The sequence below is a fragment of the Rhinatrema bivittatum genome, chromosome 18, assembly GCF_901001135.1.
Source record: "Rhinatrema bivittatum chromosome 18, aRhiBiv1.1, whole genome shotgun sequence".
NCBI classification, from domain to species: Eukaryota; Metazoa; Chordata; class Amphibia; order Gymnophiona; family Rhinatrematidae; genus Rhinatrema; species Rhinatrema bivittatum.
In genome coordinates, this window is record NC_042632.1 from 1,870,356 (window position 1) to 1,891,851 (window position 21,496).

The window sequence follows — 21,496 nt, forward strand, 5'->3', positions numbered from 1 at the left end:
GTCACAAAATCCAGGATAGATTGTTGTGACTATAGATGCCAGTCTGAGCAGTTGGGGAGCATATTATCAGGTTCATGCAACCCAAGGCCTCGAGCATAACTGAAGCAGCATGGTCCATAAAGAGATTCTTAACGAATGAGTGTTTTCTGACTGCATATGGGTGCCATTAGGGTGGCACAAGATCATGCAGTCTCCTTTGAAGTTAGCCAGTTGTTCAAATGGGTGGAGACTTATCTACAACCTCTTAGTGCATATCACAGGTGTGGAGAATGGCCAAGCAGATTTTCTCAGTTGTACTCTGGATATCAGTGCGTGGGAATTGGTGGGTGAGGCCTTCTCACGAGCCGATGCATTATCATGTGCTCTCTCATCCTGCCCCCTACACACCCCAAAAGTAGAAACAATAACTTATTGTATACCTGATCAGAGTTACCTTACCCAGACTCCATAAATCCCTGGAAACTCATTTCTCACCATCTGTGAACAAGCTAAATGCAGACAAAATAAAAACATCTGATTCCAGCTTTCAGAATTCTGGGAGCTCATTCCTCTAGGTAGGCCCAATAACCTGAAACACCTGCTCCTGAGAGTTAGTTTGAGAAGATACAAGAAGATATCTGAGAAGATCATAGAGAACAGGCAAGAAAATACTGTGCTAACTTTGGGAAAACATTGTGGCAATAGACCATGAAATGACTTAGAATTTTTAATTTTATAGAAACATAGAAACGACGGCAGAAGAAGACCAAACGGCCCATCCAGTCAACAGACAGGAAGCCAGAATAGGTCTACCAGTATTGGTATAATAGCACAAATGGGAAATCCAGAAATGAGACGTGCAAGCAGAATTTTGTACCATTGTAAAGGGAGTTGCAGTAGTTGAGAGTGAGAGCTTGTAAAATCTGCACAGGTGTAGTTTGGGAAAAAAAAAAAAAAATTCTGTACAACAGATTGATTCTGCTCTCTTTTAGCCCCCGAATTCAGTCTTTATCCCTAGGTCATGAGAACAAGATTTAATAGGAATAGAAAGATAATCATAAATCCACTGTTCAGGAATATTACCCATCTCCATGCAAGAAAGAATTAACTGCTTTGCCCAGGTTGAGAACTAGTTTATTTTCTGTTAGCTGAGATTTTATTTTAGAGAGACAGCATGTGGATGTCAAACATGGCATCCACAAAAGAAGAAATGAGAACTAGAAACTGGATGATATCCGCATAAAATTTAAAAATGAGATTCAATTGAGATATTAATGTGCACAAAGGAAGCAGATAAAATAAATATTGAATAGAATTGGTGACAGTGTGGATCATTGAGGGACCCCTGACCCTATTGTCCAGAACTATTGTGCATAACCTGTAAAGATCACAAAGGACCTGTCTTGAGATGGAAATGTCTGTGACATCTCAAATAGGGACCTGTGTAGTTTTAAAAGGTCATATGCAATATTTTTACTTCCCAGTACGTACCAGGATCAGTCCAGAGAAGTGGGTTGTGTATCCCTACCAGCAGATGGAGTCAGAGAACAAAGCTTTGGGCACTACCATATATCTGATGACTTGTTTCAATGTAACGCCTTAGCCGCGATTGTTCAGTTACAATGGAAACTGATATGATTTGATATTTTTTTTCAAGAATGTCGGTATATAAAAATTCTAAATAAATGAGTGCCACCTGCAGTCCCTCAGTATTTCTCTGACTCCAGCAGATGGCAGAGCTACACACCTGCAGTTTCTTGTTTTATTTTTTAGTACTTAGAAAAATGTTTTTCCTTTCTTTATTTGTGATTGCTTCCTGAGGTGTTAGGCACCTTCGTGGGCCATCCCTCAGTGGAAGCCGGGCTTCCGGGAGATTGGATATCCCCGTCCAGGTCTCGCCCACTTCGGGTCCGTGTGTGAAGGCCAGGACCTCCTGATTTTTCACCACGGTCACTGCTGCAGCTGCTCCCTTGATCCCTGCTAGGATATTACAGATTTGGCCTCAGTAAAGTTGTATTAAAAAAAAAAAAAAAAAAGGCCTTTGTAACTTAGCCGGAAGCAGTCGACTCTGAGGTAAGGAGTCGATCTGGGGGGGATCAGACCCGCAGAGGCCGTGTGGGGTGGCTGTCAGCTCGGGTCCCCTCAGCTCCTGGGGCTCCGGGTTGCCGGGAAAGGGACGGGATAAGTATGTTGCTTAGCTATTTCCGAGCCTCATTTCAGGGGAGGATGACACCCCCCCCCCACCCGGTTTTAGCTCCGGTCGGGGTAAATTTTTCAGGGGGAGTGGGTGCTCAACCCTCAGTCAATTTAACAGCAGGGGAGGGGGCTCCGGAGGGGTTCTCCCGGGAGTTCATCCTCCTTGTGCACGAGGCCTTTTTGGCTCACAAGCGTGCGCCGTTCATGTGGCCCAGAGCCCAGGGGGATGTCTGTTCCCCCCCCCCCCCCCCCCCCTTTCGGGAGAAGGTCGCTAGGGCAGGCTCCTGTGGATCAGGGGCACGCACGAAAGGAGGACATTCAGAGCCTTCAGGGACGGGTCGGGGACGCCTGGGGCGGAGCCAGACCCGGATCCAGGGGACGTGGATACGCCTCCTGCGGAGGGTGACTATTCTAGTGTGGTCCGCTTCTCTAAACGGGACGAACTGCGGCCCCATATTCCTCAGGTCCTGGAGGTCCTGGGCCTTAAGATATCTCAGGAGGAGTCGGATAATGAGGGGGTTAATCCCATTCTCGACTGCATAAGGGATCCTACTGCGTCTTTTCCTCTCCCAAAGAAGGTTCGCAAGTTGGTGACCTGGGAATGGGAAGCGCCTGATGCCAGTCTGAAAGTAGGCAGAGCGATGGCTAAACTGTATCCACTGTCTGATGTCTTAGACCTGTTGATGATCCCTAAAGAGGTCTCGGCAGTCACCAAAAAGACCACTATTCCAGTCGCTGGGGCGGCGGCCCTGAAAGACATGCAGGACCAGAAGCTGGTGATCCAGTTGAAGCGAGCGTTTGAGGTCGCAGCATTGAGTCTTTGAGCCGCAATCTGCACCAGCCTGATGCAGAGAGCATGTCTGTGTTGGGTTCAGAACGCGTCTGCCGCTACCGGAGCAGGCAACGGGGGGGGGGGGGGCGTTATATTTATTTATTTATTTATTTTTAATTTTTATATACCGAGGTTCTTATAGAGACTACAAATCACTCCGGTTATAGTCCACCCGGTTGGAGGCCGGGATCGCCTATGTGGCCGATGCCCTGTATGATCTTGAGGACCTCGGCCAGGAGTATGGTCTCCATGGTGTCCATGTGACAGCTCCTCTGGCTAAGGAATTGGGCGGCGAATTTGTCCTCGAAATCCCAACTCTGCAACCTGCCTTTTAAGGGCAAACTCCTGTTTGGAGACAAACTGGATCAGCTGGTAAAACTGCTAGCTGAATCCAAGGGCAATCGGTTACCGGAAGACAGGAGATCGTCCAAGAAGGTCTTCCCTCCGCGAGCTCGTTTCAGGGATACTAGTCTGTTTAGGACTAGTAGATACTCCGCGCCGACCGCCTCTAAACCGGCTTCTGGGTGTCAGCAGTCCTTTCGAGGGGGATGCCGGCCGGGCAGGGACTTGGGACATCCGGGTGCAGGTGGCGTCAAAGCCTCTCAATGAAGCCACGAGCACCCATTCCATTGTCGAAGCTGTAGGAGGCAGATTGTTCAACTTTCACACGGAATGGGCAAGAACTACCTCAGACTGCTGGGTCTTAGAGGTCATCAGAGAAGGGTACGCCTTGGAATTCTCCTGTCCGGTTCGAGAGGTGTTTGTAGAGTCCTGCGTGTCCTCGCTCAGCAAGTGCGAGGCAGTCCAAGGAACTCTGCAAAGACGTCTCAAGCTCAGGGCTATTGTCCCGGTACCAGAGACACAACAAGGAAGAGGCCGTTACTCAATTTACTTTGTGGTGCCCAAGAAGGAGGGCACGTTTTGTCCCACTCTGGACCTGCAGACGGTGAACCGTTGCCTCCGGATTCCATGTTTTCGGATGGAGTCATTGAGGATGGTGATGGCGGCTGTTCGGACAGGGGAATTCCTAGCGTCCCTGGATCTCACCGAAACCTACCTTCATATCCCTATCAGGTTGAGTCACCAGAAGTTCCTGTGTTTCAAAGTGTTGGGACAACACTTCCAATTTCGAGCCCTCCCTTTTGGCTTTGCCACAGCGCCTCAAACGTTCACGAAAGTAATGGTGGTGGTGGCAGCATTCCTTTGAAAGCAAGGGATATTTGTCCACCCGTACCTGGACGATTGGTTGATTCGCGGAAAGTCTCGGGAGGTCTGCGAAACATTGGTACGCAGGGTAATGTTCACACTACAGTCCCTGGGCTGGGTGATCAATGTCCAGAAGTCATTTGGAACCCACTCAGGTGTTGGTTTATCTTCGAGACCTATTCGATACTCTACAAGGAAATGTTTCTGTCGGCAGACTGGGTATCGAAGTTGCAAGACGAGATCCACTCGCTTCTTCGGCAATCTCCCACAATGTGGCGGCATCTTCAGGTCCTGGGCTCCATGGGCGTTCGCTCACCTACGACCATTACAACGAGCACTCCTGTCCCGGTGGAGCCCGGTGTCGGGACAGTTTCAACTGCCAATGCCTCTCCTTCCGGAGTCCCGAACCAGTTTGTTGTGGTGGCTATCACGTGGCAATCTGGAACGGGGGGGGGGGGGGGTGTGAATTTGGACTCGCCGAATTGGCTGATAATCTCCACCGATGCCAGTGTTTCCGGGTGGGGAGCAGTCTGCACGGAAAGGTCCGCTCAAGGTCTGTGGTCGGCGATGGAACGATCATAGTCCATCAATCGGCTAGAGACAAAAGCGGTACGCCTAGCCTTACAAGCCTTTCTACTTTGGATTCAGGGGGAAATGGTGCGAGTCTTCTCTGACAATGCGATGACTGTGGCATACATCAACCGGCAAGGCGAGACACGAAGTCCCGTGGTGGCGCTGGAAGCACGACTTCTTCTGTTCACCTGGGCAGAGCCTCATCTCGGGGGCATTGCCGCCTCGCATGTCGCAGGGGTGGAGAATGTTCAAGCAGACTTTCTCAGCAGACAACAACTCGATCCCAGAGAATGGGAACTGTCCGCCGACACGTGGAACCGCATTTGTGCCAGGTGGGGCGTTTTCTCAGTTGGACCTAATGGCAACACGAGCAAATATGAAGACGGAACGCTTCTTCAGTCGACGAAAAGAGCAGGGCTCGGTAGACATCGATACCCTCGTGTGCCCCTGGCCCAGGGGAATTCTCCTGTATGCCTTTCCTCCCTGGCCGCTCATAGGTCAGGTCCTCCGTCGCATAGAACTTCACCCGGGCCAGGTGGTCCTGATAGCACCAGAGTGGCTGCGTCTGCTGTGGTTCGCGGATCTAGTGCGTCTAGCTCTTGAAGGCCCCTTACAGCTGGCTCACCTACCATGTCTGCTACGCCAAGGACCCATATTTTCGGATCGGGAGCATCAATTCTCTCTCGCAGCTTGGCTTTTGAGAGGTGACGTTTATGTTTAAAGGGCTACTCCGAGCAAGTCATTTCCACCCTTTTGCAGGTGCGACGCCCGGCCACCTCTATGGCTTATATGTGCGTTTGGAAGGTTTTTGAGACGTTGTGTAGTCAACAGGCCTATGACCCACTGTCTATCGAGGATCCTCGCATCCTTGAATTTCTGCAGCAGGGCCTAAGGGACTAGCGTTCAGTTCCCTGTGGGTACAGGTTGCTGCCCTGGGTGCCCTGCGGGGAAGGCTTAACGGCTGTTCCTTAGCAGCGCGCCCAGACATTACTCTTTTTCTTAAAGGGGTCAAACCTTTGCGGCCTCCCGTCCACTCTGTTTGCCCAGACCGGAGCTTGAATTTAGTTTTTCGGGTATTTTGCGGTGCCCCCTTCGAACCTCTCAACGGATCTTCGTTGAAGGATATGACTTTGAAGACAGTGTTTCTGGTGGCTATTTGCTCGGCTCGTCTGATTTCAGAGCTACACGCACTGTTGTCGGGATCCTTTTCAGTGTATTTCGAAGGATAGGGTGTCGTTGCGGACGGTTCTGTCATTCGTTCCTAAGGTGGTTTCCTCATTCCACGTGAATCCAGACGGTGGAGCTGCCGGGATTTCCACATTGGCCTACGGGCTCTTCTCAGGGCAGAGATCTTCATCTCTTGGACATGCGCCGAGTCTTACTGCGGTATCTGGAGGTTACCAACGACTTCAGACGTTCTGACCATTTGTTTGTCCTTTTTGGGGCATCCAAGAAAGGGGAGAAGGCGTCTAAAGCAACCATTTCTCGGTGGATTAAGGAAGCCATTAGCTTGGCGTATATTGCCCGTGGCCGGCAGGTTCCATTGGGACTACAGGCTTATTCCACTCTGGCTCAGGCTACTTCCTGGGCAGAGTGTCGGCTCTTATTGCCGCAAGAGATTTGTTGAGCGGCGATATGGTCTTCTATTCACATCTTCACCAAGCATTATCGCTTGGACGTCAAGGCATTGGGTGACTCATCCGGTGAGGGTGCTCTGCGTGCGGGTCTTTCGGGGGCCCGCCCAGTGTAAGGTGGCTTGGGTACATCCCACTTCTCTGGACTGACCCTGGTACGTACTGGGAAAAGAAAATTGGTTCTTACCTGCTAATTTTCGTTCCTGTAGTACCAAGGATCAGTCCAGAGGCCCACCCCTTATTTCAGATTCTAAAAGACTGTGTTGGCTACTGTTGGCCGGTAATGTGGCATGATGCATTCCATGAAGCTCCTCATTGCAGTATGGATTAATGGAGCAGTTATGCACGGTTGGATTAGTTTACTTTTTGGTTAGGGTGTAGGGGTAGATAGTTTGTTGATTGCTGCCCCTCAATCTTTAGTTCTGTTTACCTGGGCTTGGGTACAGGACAATACTGAGGGACTGCAGGTGGCACTCTCGTATATATGGCAGTGCCCAAAGCTTTGTTCTCTTTACTCCATCTGCTGGTAGGGATACACAACCCACTTCTCTGGACTGATCCTTGGTTCTACAGGAACGAAAATTAGCAGGTAAGAACCAATTTTCTTTTCAAGTGGATCCAGCAAAACGTTTTAGAATCTGTCAAACTGTGATAGGCATGTAAACGTTATTGTTGTATGTTATGTGTAAATTTGTTTTTTGTTATACAGGGAAATAATGAAGGGTTAAATTTTGGGTAGGAGTGCCTCACCAAGCGAAACAGAACTGGTGAGAGCCTCTTGTTAATTTGGCAGCACAGTAAGAATTGATCAGTATGATGGATTCTCTTGGTGGTTCTAGTGTCAGTGTGTGGTGATGCACATTCTATGGGCAGTAGAATTTTAAACTGGCGTCCTGTGTACTTACCAGGTTTTTTTTTTTTTTTGCTTGTGTGGGGAGGAAGAATAAATTGAAGTTAAGCAAAATCAGGTGGGGTGTGGAAAAAGACCCCTTAGATCTAAAAACTGCATACTGATCCATGGCTAGAACCAGTAATGGGGGTCTTCACACTGATCCTAGAGAAACTACTGCAGCAGTGTGTAATCTGAAACTTTAATTAGAGAAAGACAGAGACAAAGGGACAGGGACCGGAGCAAAGCATGAGGAAATAATTTGTTCCGGGGAGTAACACAGGTCTACACAATTGTATTAACACCCAGTCACACAACTTTTACAGCAGTGTGCATAACATATACCCTTCATACTGACCAATCAGCATATGCAGAGTGTTTTTAGATAAGTGCAGTACATTTGATTTGAGTATGTATTAGACCAATCAGCTAATGAGTCTGGGGTGTTGGCTCATTGCATTCCAGCACATAGTCAGGGTCCTCTGCTTTCTTTGTCTAAAACTAGTATTCAGGAATACAGCAGAAAGAGGTGCCTCAAAGTCAGTGCATAATACTACATACATCCCCCTCTTGAAGGGTTATGCCTAGAAACAATTCACATATGGGTGGGGCCGTGGGTGCCTGTCTTAGGTTGTCCCTTACATCCTTAGCTAGCTTTGGGTTAAGAAATCTTACCTGTCCTTGGCTAAGCCCACTGTTTTTCCCCACCCATCTGATTAATGGGGAAGCTCATGCATGTCCATTAAGCGCTGACGGACAGTAGATACTTGATCTTGCACTACAGATGAAGAGTTGACCATAATTTTCAGTCTGGGCATCCTGGGCATGGCTGCAACGATAGAAGATCCAAATCGTCGCAGGCAGAGGCATATGCATGGTAGGCAAAGGGCATAGCAAAAGTCCAATACATCATGCTGGTCCTGCAGGGTATTGACGGCGCTATTTAGTTCAATGACAACAACATGTAGCAGTGAAAGCAATCGCTATGTGGACATTCCTAATGCAACTGTGGCAGTTACCTATCCAAGAGGTGACTCAGCTGTGGATGGGAAGGCTTCTAAACGAGTTTTGGTCAAGGGGTATATGCTGTTAATGTAGTTGAGGTCTAGTTGTACTGCTTCGTCTTCGGGTGGTTCTGGGGAAGCGGGGGCTAATACACCTCTTAGATTGATGGTGTGTCTGAGTGTAATTGGGGATTCTCACAGGACAAGCAGGATGGTTGTCCTCACAAATGGGTGACATCACAGGATGGAGCCCAACCACGGAAAACTTCTGTCAAAGTTTCTAGAACTTTGACTGGCCCCTACTGGGCATGCCCAGCACGGCACCAACCCTGCAGCCAGCAGGGGTCCCCCTTCAGTCTTCTTTTTTCCGCGCAGCAGTAGCCATGCGGTTAAGGAGCTCTTACCACATTCCTGACAGGAATTTCTTCTTGAACTTCTTTGAAGTAATATTCGCACCACAGGGGTCCCCCCTCTATCTAAAATTAGCCTGCGGTACTTCGGTAAGTTTTTTGCCTTTTTCGCCGGTTACCGTCAAGTTCGGCCCTTACGGCCTGCTGGCCGTCGACCGTCCCGCGGCTAAATTTTTGCTCAATGGCCATGGCGTCGGGGTTCCGTCGGTGCCCAGATTGTACGCGCACCATGTCTATCACAGACCCTCACAGAGTCTGTGTATTATGTTTAGGGAGTGAGCATGATGTCCTGACTTGCACCAAATGTGCTCTTATGACACCAAAAGGTCGCAAAGCCAGAATGGAGAAGATGGGACTCCTTTTCTATGCTCACACTTCGCTGTCCATTGCATCGACGTCCTCGGAACAGGCACCGTCGAAGTCCTTCCATCGTCGGCAACCGCCCGGTGACAGTCTGCCATTGACGTCTCCACGGCCATAGACTCCCATCCCTTCCCCCGAGGATCGTGGGGATCGGAGGGAAAAGCATTGTCATTGACATCGCAAGTCTCGGACCGTCGAGGAATTGAAGTCATCGACCTCGGTACTGTCCGAGTCTCCACCGAAGAAGTCTCGATCAGAAGCGGCACCGTCCACTTCTGTTTCTGAGACATTGAGGCAACCCTCACCCCATCGGGGTTTGGGAGCCGTGATTCCACCTGTGACGGTCCCTCCGGCTCAGCCTCCCTCTTTCCCGGAGCCGGGTATTGTTACCCCCAGGTCTCCGGGAAGAACTGGACCAGCTGGTCCAGGAGGCCATCGACAAAGTGATGCAACGGTTCCAGACTCCTTCAGCACAGACTCCGCCGCCGAGAGTGGAACCAGTCACCGACCCGATTCCAGCAGCGCTGGCACCACTGCTCGCCTGGATGGAAGCGCTCATGACCGCCCTTCCACCGGTGATACCCTGGTCACCGACAGCACCGGTGCGCTCCCCGATGCCAAATTAATCGGGTACAGAAACACCGTATCGAATTCCTCCTTCGGGAGTGGTTCCATCGATGCCGTGTCGCCCATCTCAACAGATACATTTCTCCAGGGCGATACGCACATCGGCTCCATAGATGCCTTCGATGCCGGCACCGATGCCTCCAAGGGTATTTTCGATGCCCCCGGCGATTCCTTCGGGTTTCTCCGAGCCTCAACCGGGACCTTCAGGTATCCAACCCCCTCGTGGTCCTACAGGTCAGCAACCTGACCCTTATGACACCTGGGGTGATGATTCTTCTACAGATACCGATGACTTACCTTCACCACCTTCTCCTGCTGAAAGCAGAAAGCGTTCTCCCCCCGAGGACCTCTCTTTCACTAACTTTGTGAAGGAAATGTCGGAATTAGTCCCTTTTCAGCTTCAATCTGAGGAAGATGACAGACACCAAATGATGGAGTTACTCCAATTTCTGGATGCCCCAAAAGTCATCACTTCCATTCCAATTCATCAGGTTTTTCTGGACTTTCTCAAAAAGAATTGGGAAACTCCTGGATCTGTTGCCCCAGTAAACAAAAAAGCTGACTCTACTTACCTTGTACAGTCAGCGCCTGGCTTTCAAAAACCTCAGCTAGACCACCACTCTGTCGTGGTAGTCAGCTCAAAAGAAAGCTAAAAGAATAAAGCCATACTCATCCATACCTCCTACTAAGGAGAACAAGTTCTTAGATAGTATAGGCAGGAAAGTATACCAAGGGGCCATGCTCATTTCCAGGATAGCTTCTTACCAGCTGTATATGACCCAATACAATAGGGTCATTTTTAAGCAGCTACAAGAATTTTCAGATACCTTACCAGAACAATTCCAACAACACCTTCAAAACCTCATACTTAAAGGATTTGAAGCTGGAAAGCATGAGATAAGAACATCCTATGACATCTTTGATGCTTCCACTAGACTGTCTGCTACAGCCATCTCAGCAAGGCGCTGGGCTTGGCTAAAGTCTTCTGACCTTCGCCCGGAGGTTCAGGACAGGCTCTCCGACCTGCTCTGTTTAGGGGATAATTTGTTTGGTGAACAAATTCACCAAATAGTTGCTGAATTAAAGGACCATCACGAGACCCTTAAACAGCTCTCATCGATTCCTTCTGACTTCCCTTCTAAACAACCATTTAAGAGGGAACCTAAAAAGTAATTCTTCCGTCCACGGAAGTATTATCCCCCACACACCAAGTCCAGGTCAACGAGGCCGTATCAAAAGCCTCAGCCTCGAAAGCAAAAGCCCACAACAGCTCCGCAACCAGGCCCTGCGTCGGGGTTTTGACTTTCACTTAGAGAGCAGCTGCCTAATCCCTCTACCAAACATACCAGTAGGAGGTCGACTAAGCCACTTTACAGAAAGGTGGCATCACATCACCACAGATCAATGGGTGCTAGCGATAATTGCACAGGGTTGCCATCTAAACTTCCTATCTCTTCCTGCGGACTCTCCACCTCTGCAAGCGTGGAGGCTTACCTACCACTCTGTTCTTCTAGAGCAGGAAGTTTCCTTTCTCCTCCAGTCCAACGCTATAGAACCCATTCCTCTCTCGCAACAAGGACTAGGGTTCTATTCCAGGTACTTTCTGATCCCAAAAAGGTCAGGAGGACTTTGACCAATACTGGACCTATGGGCCCTCAACAAGTACCTTCTCAGAGAAAAGTTCAAGATGGTAACCCTGGGCTCGCTTCTCCCTCTGCTGCAAAGAGAGGACTGGCTCTGCTCTCTAGACCTAAAAGATGGTTATACCCACATTGGGATAACTCAATCTCATCGCAAATACCTCCGATTTCTAGTAGGCCACAACCACTATCAATACAGAGTGCTCCCATTTGGTCTCGCATCCGCACCGCGAGTTTTCACCAAATGTCTCGTAGTGGTTGCAGCGTTCCTCAGGAAGGAAGGCATCCATGTCTACCCCTACTTGGACGATTGATTGATCAGGGCCACATCCCAGCAGACCGCTTGGTCTTCTCTGACCCTGACAATTCGAACTCTAATTTCTCTAGGATTTCTTGTCAACTACGAGAAATCCTACTTAATCCCATCTCAAGCCTTATCCTTCATTGGAGCAGACTTGGACACCTTACAGGCAAAAGCCTTCCTTCCTCACCAACGGGTTCAAACCCTTGTGTCCCTAGCTCGCCAGCTGCAGTCTCAACCCACAGCTACAGCTCGCCAAATCACATAATCTTGATTCAGACAGACAACCAGGTGGCCATGTGGTACATCAACAAGCAGGGAGGCACAGGCTCCTTCCTTCTCTGTCAGGAAACTGCGCAGATTTGGGCAGAAGCCCTCTCCTGTTCCATGTACCTCAGAGCCACAAGCTCAATCATTCAGAGTTTAAAAAAAAAAAAAGGGTGGGGACAGAAGGGGACTAGACTTGGGCTTCGGGGGACTAGGGAGTGTGGGGTCACAGGTAAGGAAGTGAGGGGTTTTCCTCTAAAGGTGATGGCTTTGTACTCTGCTTTAAACACAGTCGAGTAAATTGTGGGTCACTTACAACAGTGAATGGGGGCAGTGACTGATTAGATTCAAGCTCCTTCTCTAAATATACTCGAGTCATAACAAACCAGAGGCAAATTAACTTCTCATCTGGCTTGTGCAAAGAGATAACACGTTCTAATGGACTTGCCGAACTGACCTCTACAGCATCTTTCGTACCTCCCAACTGTCCTGACCAGAATTTAGACATCATAATTTACCAATGGGTAAATATAATAAAATTTAATAATTCTCCCTTATAAGAAGGAGAATGTTCGTACCTGGATGAATATCACACCGAGCTGTACTTCTGGTGTTTAACTCTGTTGCAGTGAACAGCGACTGTGGGGCTTCAAGCAATGTGACTGAGACAGCCTGCTTAAACAAAAACAGAAAACAATGAAGCTACCCCTGGCAGCTTACCTTCTGTAGTGGCCCCCTCCCCTTCGAGGGAACCAACCAGAAAATTTAACAATTATATTTGTGATGAAGTCCCAGCCAGACTGAGTCTTGGCAGCTTCCCTTGGACGTTCCAATCAGAGTGCTGGCGATATGCGTCCGGTCCGCGTATCAGCCCGAGCCCGAAGTGCTGTGAGAGAATCTATTGTCTGGTCTATTCCACGTGGAGATTCAAATTATAGCTGCAGACGAAAAACCATCCTCGGCTACCAAAATGTTGATTCTAGAGAAACTACTGCAGCAGTGTGTAATATGAAACTTTAATTAGAGAGAGACAGACAAAGGGACAGGGACCGGAACAAAGCATGAGAAAATAATTTGTTCCGGGAGTAACACACAGTTCTACACAATTGTATTAACACCCAGTCACACAACTTTTACAGCAGTGTGCATAACATTATATACTCTTCATACTGACCAATCAGAGCATATGCAGAGTGTTTTTAGATAAGTGCAGTACATTTGATTTGAGTATGTATTAGACCAATTAGCTAATGAGTCTGGGGAGTTGGCTCATTGCATTCCAGCATGTAGTCAGGGTCCTCTGCTTTCTTTGTCTAAAACTAGTAATCAGGAATACAGCAGAAAGAAGTGCCTGTCAGTGCATAATACTTCATACAACACTTTAGAAGGTCTTTATTAATGTAGTTGAGATATTGAATGCATGAATTGAGGTACTGATATAAGCACAGCTCTGAACTGTCCTGATATTGAAACAGTTTGTCCAGCTAAACTCGATACTTAGCTGGACAAACAGCAGGTTTAAATTTCCTGCCACTTTGAATGCTTTAGAGTTATCTAGCTAATTGTTTTTAGACACATACATTAGCTGAGTAAGCTGAAAGTGTTCTAGGGATGGTGGAGCTAGTCAAATAATGTATCTGGTTAAGTCTGGTTGTGATTGCACAAGAGAACAATCCTAAAGTTAGCCAGATTGGTTTATCTTGCTATATTTAATTGAACTTAATTGGCAGTACTCTACTGAATATCATGTCAATTTATTAGTCTAACTTTTAGCCAAATTGTCCATGTCTGTGCTGCTGAATATTGACTTTAGTGGCTTTAGAATATTAACTTTTTCACCAGTTTCTAATTGAGCTGGTGCTGGTTTTATTTTTTTTTTAGCTGTTCATTCTCTCATGGAAGCTTAACATTGTCAAAAATGGTACTCAATAAACCACCAGCCCAAGGCTGTTGCAGAGCTCAGTTGCTGCAGCAGGTTTATTCAAACCTGCCTGAGTCATGGCAGTATTCCACATGTACATAGCCAGCATCCAGGCAACATCTGTCAACAGTTGCTTTCTGTACCTCTGATAACTTGTGCATTGTCTTCTATTATGGATGCTGTATTTTACAGTTCTGACTTCTATTTCTTTCCCTTTTTAGAGCACAGATATGTAGAACTTTTCCTCAATTCTACAGCAGGAGGAAGTGGTGCAGGATACAGCAGTCAAATGATTGGAGCAATGGGTATGTTGGATTATTTGTCCTGTTAAGGTTTTAAACTAGTCAATATTTATGCTCTGAAAAGTTAGAGGAATTAAGTATTCCTGTTCCTACCAAGGATCAGTCCAGATAAATAGGTTTATGCATTTCTACCAGCAGATGGAGGAGGAGAAACACTTTCAGGCAATGCTACATAACCTAGAGTGCCACCTGCAGTTCCTCAGTATTTTACTCCTGGGGGAATTCTGCACCAAAAAATTTAAAATTCTGCAAACTTTATATTAGTCAAAATAACAGAATTTGAGTCTTTAAGCAATTACATTTTAAATTAATACAGAAAAAAGTTATTACTTAAAGATGCAGAATTTTAGATATTTTGAGCAGACTTCCCTAGAAATTCACTGTAAGAGTGTCCCACTCGCTCTCCCTACTCCCCTGGCCACTTTGCCCTCTCAGGCCCCTACTTCTCCACCTGCCAGTATCTCTGGCCTCCACTTTTAGGCTCAACTCCTTCCATTCTATCGCCAGTCCCAGAGTTTGACTCTGTTCTCAGTACTGCCCCTCACACATGCTCCCTCTCTCTAGTACATATATATGCTTCCTCACTATCTCTCACACACGCACTCCCTTTCTCACACAGGCTACCTATGTCTCTCAAGCACCCCTTCACACAGGCTAGCACCCTCACATACACACAATCCCTTTTTCTTACACATGAGCTCCCAATCTCTCTCACACATACACATTCCTTCACAATCTCCTCATACAGGCTCCCTCTCTGAAACCCACTCTCAAGCATCCCCCTCCCCCTCTCTTACCTCTCCTCTCTCACTCCCTCTCCTCTCTCACTCCCTCTCCTCTCTCACTCCCTCTCCTCTCTCACTCCCGCTCCTCTCTCTCTCTGTCACTCTCCTCGCTCCCTCACACACACTCTCCCTGTACGTACCCGGATCCGTCCAGACGGCGGGTTGTGTCCCCTGTCCAGCAGATGGAACCAGAGAAAAATATAACTGAAAGGCATACCATATATGGGCATAGCTCACCCTGCGCTCCTCAGTATTTCTCTGGTTCCAGCAGATGCAGTCAGATGAACCTGCGGTTCCTCTCCTCAGATATTTCTTCTCCTACATTGGGTCAAGCAAGTATTGAAATATAAAAAAAAAAAAAAGTTGGAACAGTTTTTAAATTTACAGGAGACAGTTCTGTCTCCTAGCTCTTAAGGATTCCTAGGGGGGATTTCCCCTTGATTATTCAGCCTAGGACTCCAATTCCTGGTAGCCATAACAATTTCCCTGCACAGGGGTGATACTGTTTTGGTCTCCCCTGAGATGTTCTTACCTCGTGTCCCCTTGCAGAGATGTTGCCATTCCTCTGTTGTGGTGAAAGTTCAACAAAGTTTAAAAAAAAAAAAAAGGGGGGGGGGAGATTAAAGGAGACAGTATTTCTGCTTGTTTTAATCTGAAGCAGAAGGAAAAAGTCTTTATGTGGCTGTTACGCCGGCAGGGATTTAAGCGCCTCATAGCTGTTTTGCCGGCTCTTGCGCTTCACTATTTTTTTTCAGCTCATCTGATTTCTTGCCGCCCGATGCTGAGGTTACCTCTTTGCCTTGCCTGCGGGGTGCCTGCTTCGCGGCTCTCCCGCGAAGGGCTCTGCTCTGTCTGCTTGCCCAGAGGGGAAGGGCTTCTAAGTGGATAACCCGGGGTCGGGTTGCTAAGCGAACATCCGGGCCGGCTCTCCCTCAGAAAAATCGCGGGAATGGCGGCCATTTTGTGCCCGGAGCTCGAAGCAGTTTGAGCCTCAGTGGGGAGGGGATCCCGATTTACTACACTCTCTCCGCCTGACCTAAGCCCCATGGGCCCCCGTTACAAATTTTGATTCTCAAGGGGCCCCTCCCCCACAGGTACCTGACAAGCCTTACCATGGTTTTTCCACAGAGTTCGTGCTTCTTCTACACAGGTCTTTTTTGGCCAGCTTGGAGGCACAGGGGGATCCCGTTCCGGGCCCTCCCACAGCTAAGATTCCTCATTTGGTCTGTGGCCAGGGCTCTGGCTCACCGGACCTGAAGCCCTGGCTACTAGGGTCCGCACTGTACCCGGGGGCTCAGATACTCTACACCCTCCGCAGCCTGCTCCTTTGCCAGGTCCTGATTCAGATCCAGATCTGCTGCTTGTGAATCTACCCTTAGAAGATGACCCACGGGTCCTGCGGTTATTTAAACGAGAGGAGCTGGATCCGCTTATTCCCTTTGTTCTGGATGAACTAGGGTTTTGAAGTCCCACCAGAAGACACCACCAGTTCATCCACTTCCCGCACCGTGGATCCGGTCCTTGCTGGCTTACGGGCTCCGCCTCGTACCTTCCCGTTTCATCCTATGCTTATGCAGCTCCTACTCTGTGAATGGGAATCCCCCGATTCTGGCCTCTGGGTGAGCAGGGCGATGGATAAGCTTGTATACCCTGCCAGATCCAGCCCTCGACATGCTTATAGTCCCCAAGGTTGATGCTTCAATGTCCGCGGTCACCAAACGCAGTACAAATCCAGTGGTGGAGTCGATGGCTTTAAAAGATCTTCAAGACCGCAAGTTAGAGCTATACCTCAAGCGAATCTTCGAGGTGCTGTCCTTAGGGGTCCGCACGATGGTTTGTAGCAGTCTCATGCAGCGGGCGAGCCTTAGGTGGGTTCAACAATTACTCAGCACCCAGAAGCTCCCGGCTGCAAAGGCCGAACAAGGAGAGCGGCTCGAAGGGGCGATTGCGTATGGGCTGATGCCCTTTATGATCTCCTTCGGGTGCAGTCTAGAGCCATGGTCTCCGCTAGGCGACTCCTCTGGCTATGTAACTGGGCGGCGGATTCCTCTAAGTCTCAGTTGGGCTCTCTTCCCTTTAAGAGTAAGTTGCTTTTTGGGGAGGACCTGGAACAGCTTATTAAATCCTTGGGAGACAAGGTTCATAAGCTGCCTGAGGACTGCCCCAAACAGTCCAAATCCTTTTTTCCTTCGTGCTCTTGTTTCAGTGGTCAGCGCAGGTACAACAAGCCGTGTAGGTCTTTTCAGCAGAATACCCCCTCCAGATCTCAGGCATGATCTCATTCCTTTTGGGGTCGTTGGCTGTTCGAGATGGAAACCCCCAAGGATCCGGCACCAAGTCCTCACAATGAGATGCGGAAGGCCCATTCCTCCGTTCTTGTATTGGTGGCCATCTGTCCCTTTTTCTCGGGGAATGAGCAAAAATTACTACGGATCAGTGGGTCCTGGATGTGATCGGAAACGGTTACGCTTTAGAATTTGCTTGAGACCTTCCGGACCGCCACCTGATATCTCCTTGTGGTACTCGGAAAAGGCCTGCGGTGTGTCGAACCCTCGACAGACTCCTGGAGCTAGGGGCCATAGTTCTTGTTCCTCCAAACGAACAAGGATCTGGCCAGTATTCCATTTACTTCGTCGTGCCCAAGACTGAAGGCTCTTTCCGACTGATCCTAGACCTTAAGTGGGTCAATCGGGCTGTCAAGGTTCCCCATTTTTGAATGGAAATCCTGCGGGCGGTCATAGCAGCGGTTCGCTCCGGTGAGTTTCTGGCTTCTCTTGACCTCATGGAGGCTTACCTGCACATCCCTAATCGCAAGGAGCACCAAAGGTTCCTTCCTTGGTGTCATAGTGGATAACACATTGAAATTGTCGGTTCAGTGTGCTGCGGCAGTCAAAAAAGCAAACAATGTTGGGAATTATTAGAAAAGGAATGATGAATAAAACGGAAAATGTCATAATGCCTCTGTATCGCTCCATGGTGAGACCGCACCTTGAATACTGTGTACAATTCTGGTCGCCGCATCTCAAAAAAGATATAATTGCGATGGAGAAGGTACAGAGAAGGGCTACCAAAATGATAAGGGGAATGGAACAACTCCCCTATGAGGAAAGACTAAAGAGGTTAGGACTTTTCAGCTTGGAGAAGAGACGACTGAGGGGGGATATGATAGAGGTGTTTATAAAATCATGAGAGGTCTAGAACGGGTAGATGTGAATCTGTTATTTACTCTTTCGGATAGTAGAAGGACTAGGGGACACTCCATGAAGTTAGCATGGGGCACATTTAAAACTAATCGGAGAAAGTTCTTTTTTACTCAACGCACAATTAAACTCTGGAATTTGTTGCCAGAGAATGTGGTTCGTGCAGTTAGTATAGCTGTGTTTAAAAAAGGATTGGATAAGTTCTTGGAGGAGAAGTCCATTACCTGCTATTAAGTTCACTTAGAGAATAGCCACTGCCATTAGCAATGGTTACATGGAATAGACTTAGTTTTTGGGTACTTGCCAGGTTCTTATGGCCTGGATTGGCCACTGTTGGAAACAGGATGCTGGGCTTGATGGACCCTTGGTCTGACCCAGTATGGCATTTTCTTATGTTCTTATGTTCTCTTCAAAATTCTGGGCCGGCACCTGCAGTTTCAGACTCTCCCATTCGGATTGGCCACCACTCCTCGCACGTTCACCAAGGTGATGGTGATAGTAGCGGCTTTTCTTTGGCAAGGAGTCCTAGCCCATCCCTACCTGGATGACTGGCTTATCCGGGCGAAGTCGATAGAGCTCTGTATGACAGCAGTGAGCCGTGTCATATCACTGCTTACCTCCCTCGGATGGATAGTCAACTACTCCAAGAGCAACCTCAAACCCTCTCAAGTTCTGGAATTTCTGGGAGCTCGCTTCGACACCTGCAAATCAAAGGTCTCCCTACTCAAAGCCAGGGCACTCAAGCTCATGAATCAGGTACAGCTTCTCATATCTCTCTCACAGCCCACTGCCTGGGATTACCTTCAAGTACTGGGCTCCATGGCCTCCAACATAGATTTGGTTCCCTGGGCGTTTGCACATATGCGTCCCTTGCAGAAAGCTTTGCTTGCCCGTTGGAAGCCAGTTTTGGAGGATTTTCGGGCAATTCTACCACTTCCTGAATCTATTGTCGTCATACGGTGGTGGCTCTCTCGACCACCTCTCGAAGGGAATGCCCCTGGAGTCTCCCCAGTGGATGATTGTGACTACTGCCAGCCTTTCCGGCTGGGGGGCGGTGTCAGTCCCTCTCGACTCAGGGCCGGTGGTCCACAGTCCAGTCCAATTGACACATCAACCGTCTAGAGGCCCGGGTGGTCCGCCTGGCTCTCAAATTCTTCCTTCCCTTGCTTCGCCACAAGGCGGTGAGAGTCCTCTCAGACAATGCAATGACGGTGGCTTATATCAATCGCCAGGGAGGCACCAGGAGTCATCTGGTGGCCCTGGAGGCCAGCAAGCTGTTCGATTGGGCGGAGTGTCACTTGGAACGTCTGGCGGCCTCACACATTGCAGGGAAGGAGAATGTTCAGGCTGACTTCCTCAGTCAGTGTCTCGACCCCGGAGAATGGGAATTGTCAGAAGAGGCGATGCACCTAGTCATACACAAGTGGGGGGTTCCCCATCTGGACTTGATGGCCACCTTGAGAAACGCAAAAGCTCCCAGGTTCTTCAGTTGCAGAAGGGAACACAGCTTGGAGGGCATGGATGCTCTGGTCCTGCCTTGGCCCAGCGATTGTCTTCCTCTATGTATTTCCCCCATGGCCTTTGGGAAAGGTACCCCGAAGGATAGAGGTTCACAACGGGCCAGTAATTCTCACCGTGCCAGAGTGGCCCCGCAGACCGTAGTTTGCGGACCTCGTGAATCTAGCAGGGAAGTACCCCTTTTCTTTGGCTTTTCATTGTTTGTTGGTTATTGCCTTTATTCGGTGTGTGTGCCTTAAAAAAAAAAAAAAATGCTGTGAAGGGAGCTGCTCAGGTTCTGATTGGCTGGGAGGCAGAGCCAGGTGAGTGAGGGCAAAAAACTCCCAATTGCCGGGCCGGGAACTTGCTTATCGGAGACACGCCGCTGGCGGTGTTTGTTCCGTGGCAGGGACTATTTTTAGGCCTGTCCGCGATTCAGGCCAGTGTCTGCTTAGTGCCGGAAAAGTTGCAGCGATATGAGAGGAGATTTGACTCTGTACAACTGCGTTCTGCGCGGAGGGTGCCTTGGGAGGGGCTAGGACCTCTGGGCCCATCTGGGGTTGGCTGGGCCGGTGCTGCAGGCCCTGGGGAGGGGGCGGTCGGAGGCACCGCTGGCCATTTTGATAGCACATGACTGCTTTAGAGCCTCGAGACTTCCCTCTTTTGCTATCTGTTTAAGCCCTGCTTGTGGTAGGGAAGTGACGGGGCAAGAGAGACGATGGGCAGGATTTCTCCTCTTTGGATTTGGAGCAGTTTTCAGTGGATCTTGCCTTGCTTCTTCACAAGGCCTAGTTGGCTGAGGAGGAGGCAGAATCCAGGCGGTGCTTCCCCTTGTGACTAAAAAGGCTCTGGAGGGGATCCTTTGTCTTCTTGGGCTGGAATGGTCCACACCTGAAGATAGGGCCAGTCAGTGGCAGGATACTGCGATGTTTCCAGACAAGGTCCTGGACAGTGATTTAGAGGATCCCTTATCTGGATGATTGGCTGATAAGAGCAAAGTCCTTTCAAGAGAACACCATGGCCTCTCAGTGGGTGATCCAGTTATTGCAGGAATTGGAATCGATTTCCCAAGAGCAACCTTCAGCCATCTCAGACACTGGATTATCTGGGAACTCAGTTCAATATAAAGGAGGGTCTGTATGTCTAATGGAACAGAGTTCAGAAATCATGTGGCCAGATTTTAGCATTGGGGACAGCCAGGATTCTAACAGTATACTATCTTCAGACTCTGTTTCATAGTGGTGACACTGGATTTGTTAATTGTGGGTGAGAACTCTCATAAGTGCTTTTCAGAGGGCCTTGCATTCCAGGTGGAATCCCCAGTCCCAAGATTATTCTGTGGGGCTGTTGCTGCCAGAATCAACAAAACCAGCTAGCAATGGTGGCTGAAACGCAAGCACTTGGACAGCAGGGAGCAGAATTGGTGTCTCAGGTCTGGATCATACTAATGTCAGATGCCAGTCTGTCAGACTGGGGAGCACACTGTCAGGAGCTGATGACTCAGCGACTGTTGGATCCACAGAGGCGAGCTGGTCCAACCACCTGGAAGCCAGGGCAGTTCGGCTGGCCCTCCTTGAGTTTGCACTTTGTTGGTAGGGCAAGCTGTCGGGGGGGGGGGGCGGTGATTGGCAATTGTGGCACCTGAAGTTCTTAGGTCACACTGAAAATGGGTCTGCTTCTTTCTTGGGCGGAAATGAATTTGCAGGCCTCGTCAGTGTCTCACATAACGGGCGTTGAAAATGTTCGTGGATTAACATTAATTGCCATACTGAGTCAAACCAAGGGTCCATCAAGTCCAGCATCCTGTTTACAACAGTGGCCAATCCAGGTTACAAGTACCTGGCAAGTACCCAAACATTAGGTGTAGATC

At 48.8% G+C, this 21,496-nt stretch overlaps 1 protein-coding gene across 2 annotated transcripts in view; it reads left to right on the forward strand.

Annotated features, from left to right (window-relative positions):
- HNRNPH1 (heterogeneous nuclear ribonucleoprotein H1) overlaps positions 1-21,496 on the forward strand; it is a 129,129-nt gene that overhangs the window by 86,272 nt on the left and 21,361 nt on the right. For both annotated transcript variants that reach the window (XM_029583596.1, XM_029583597.1), the window contains exon 10: positions 14,064-14,147. In XM_029583596.1, coding sequence (XP_029439456.1) covers positions 14,064-14,147 — 84 coding nt within the window. The remainder of the gene's footprint in view (positions 1-14,063; positions 14,148-21,496) is intronic.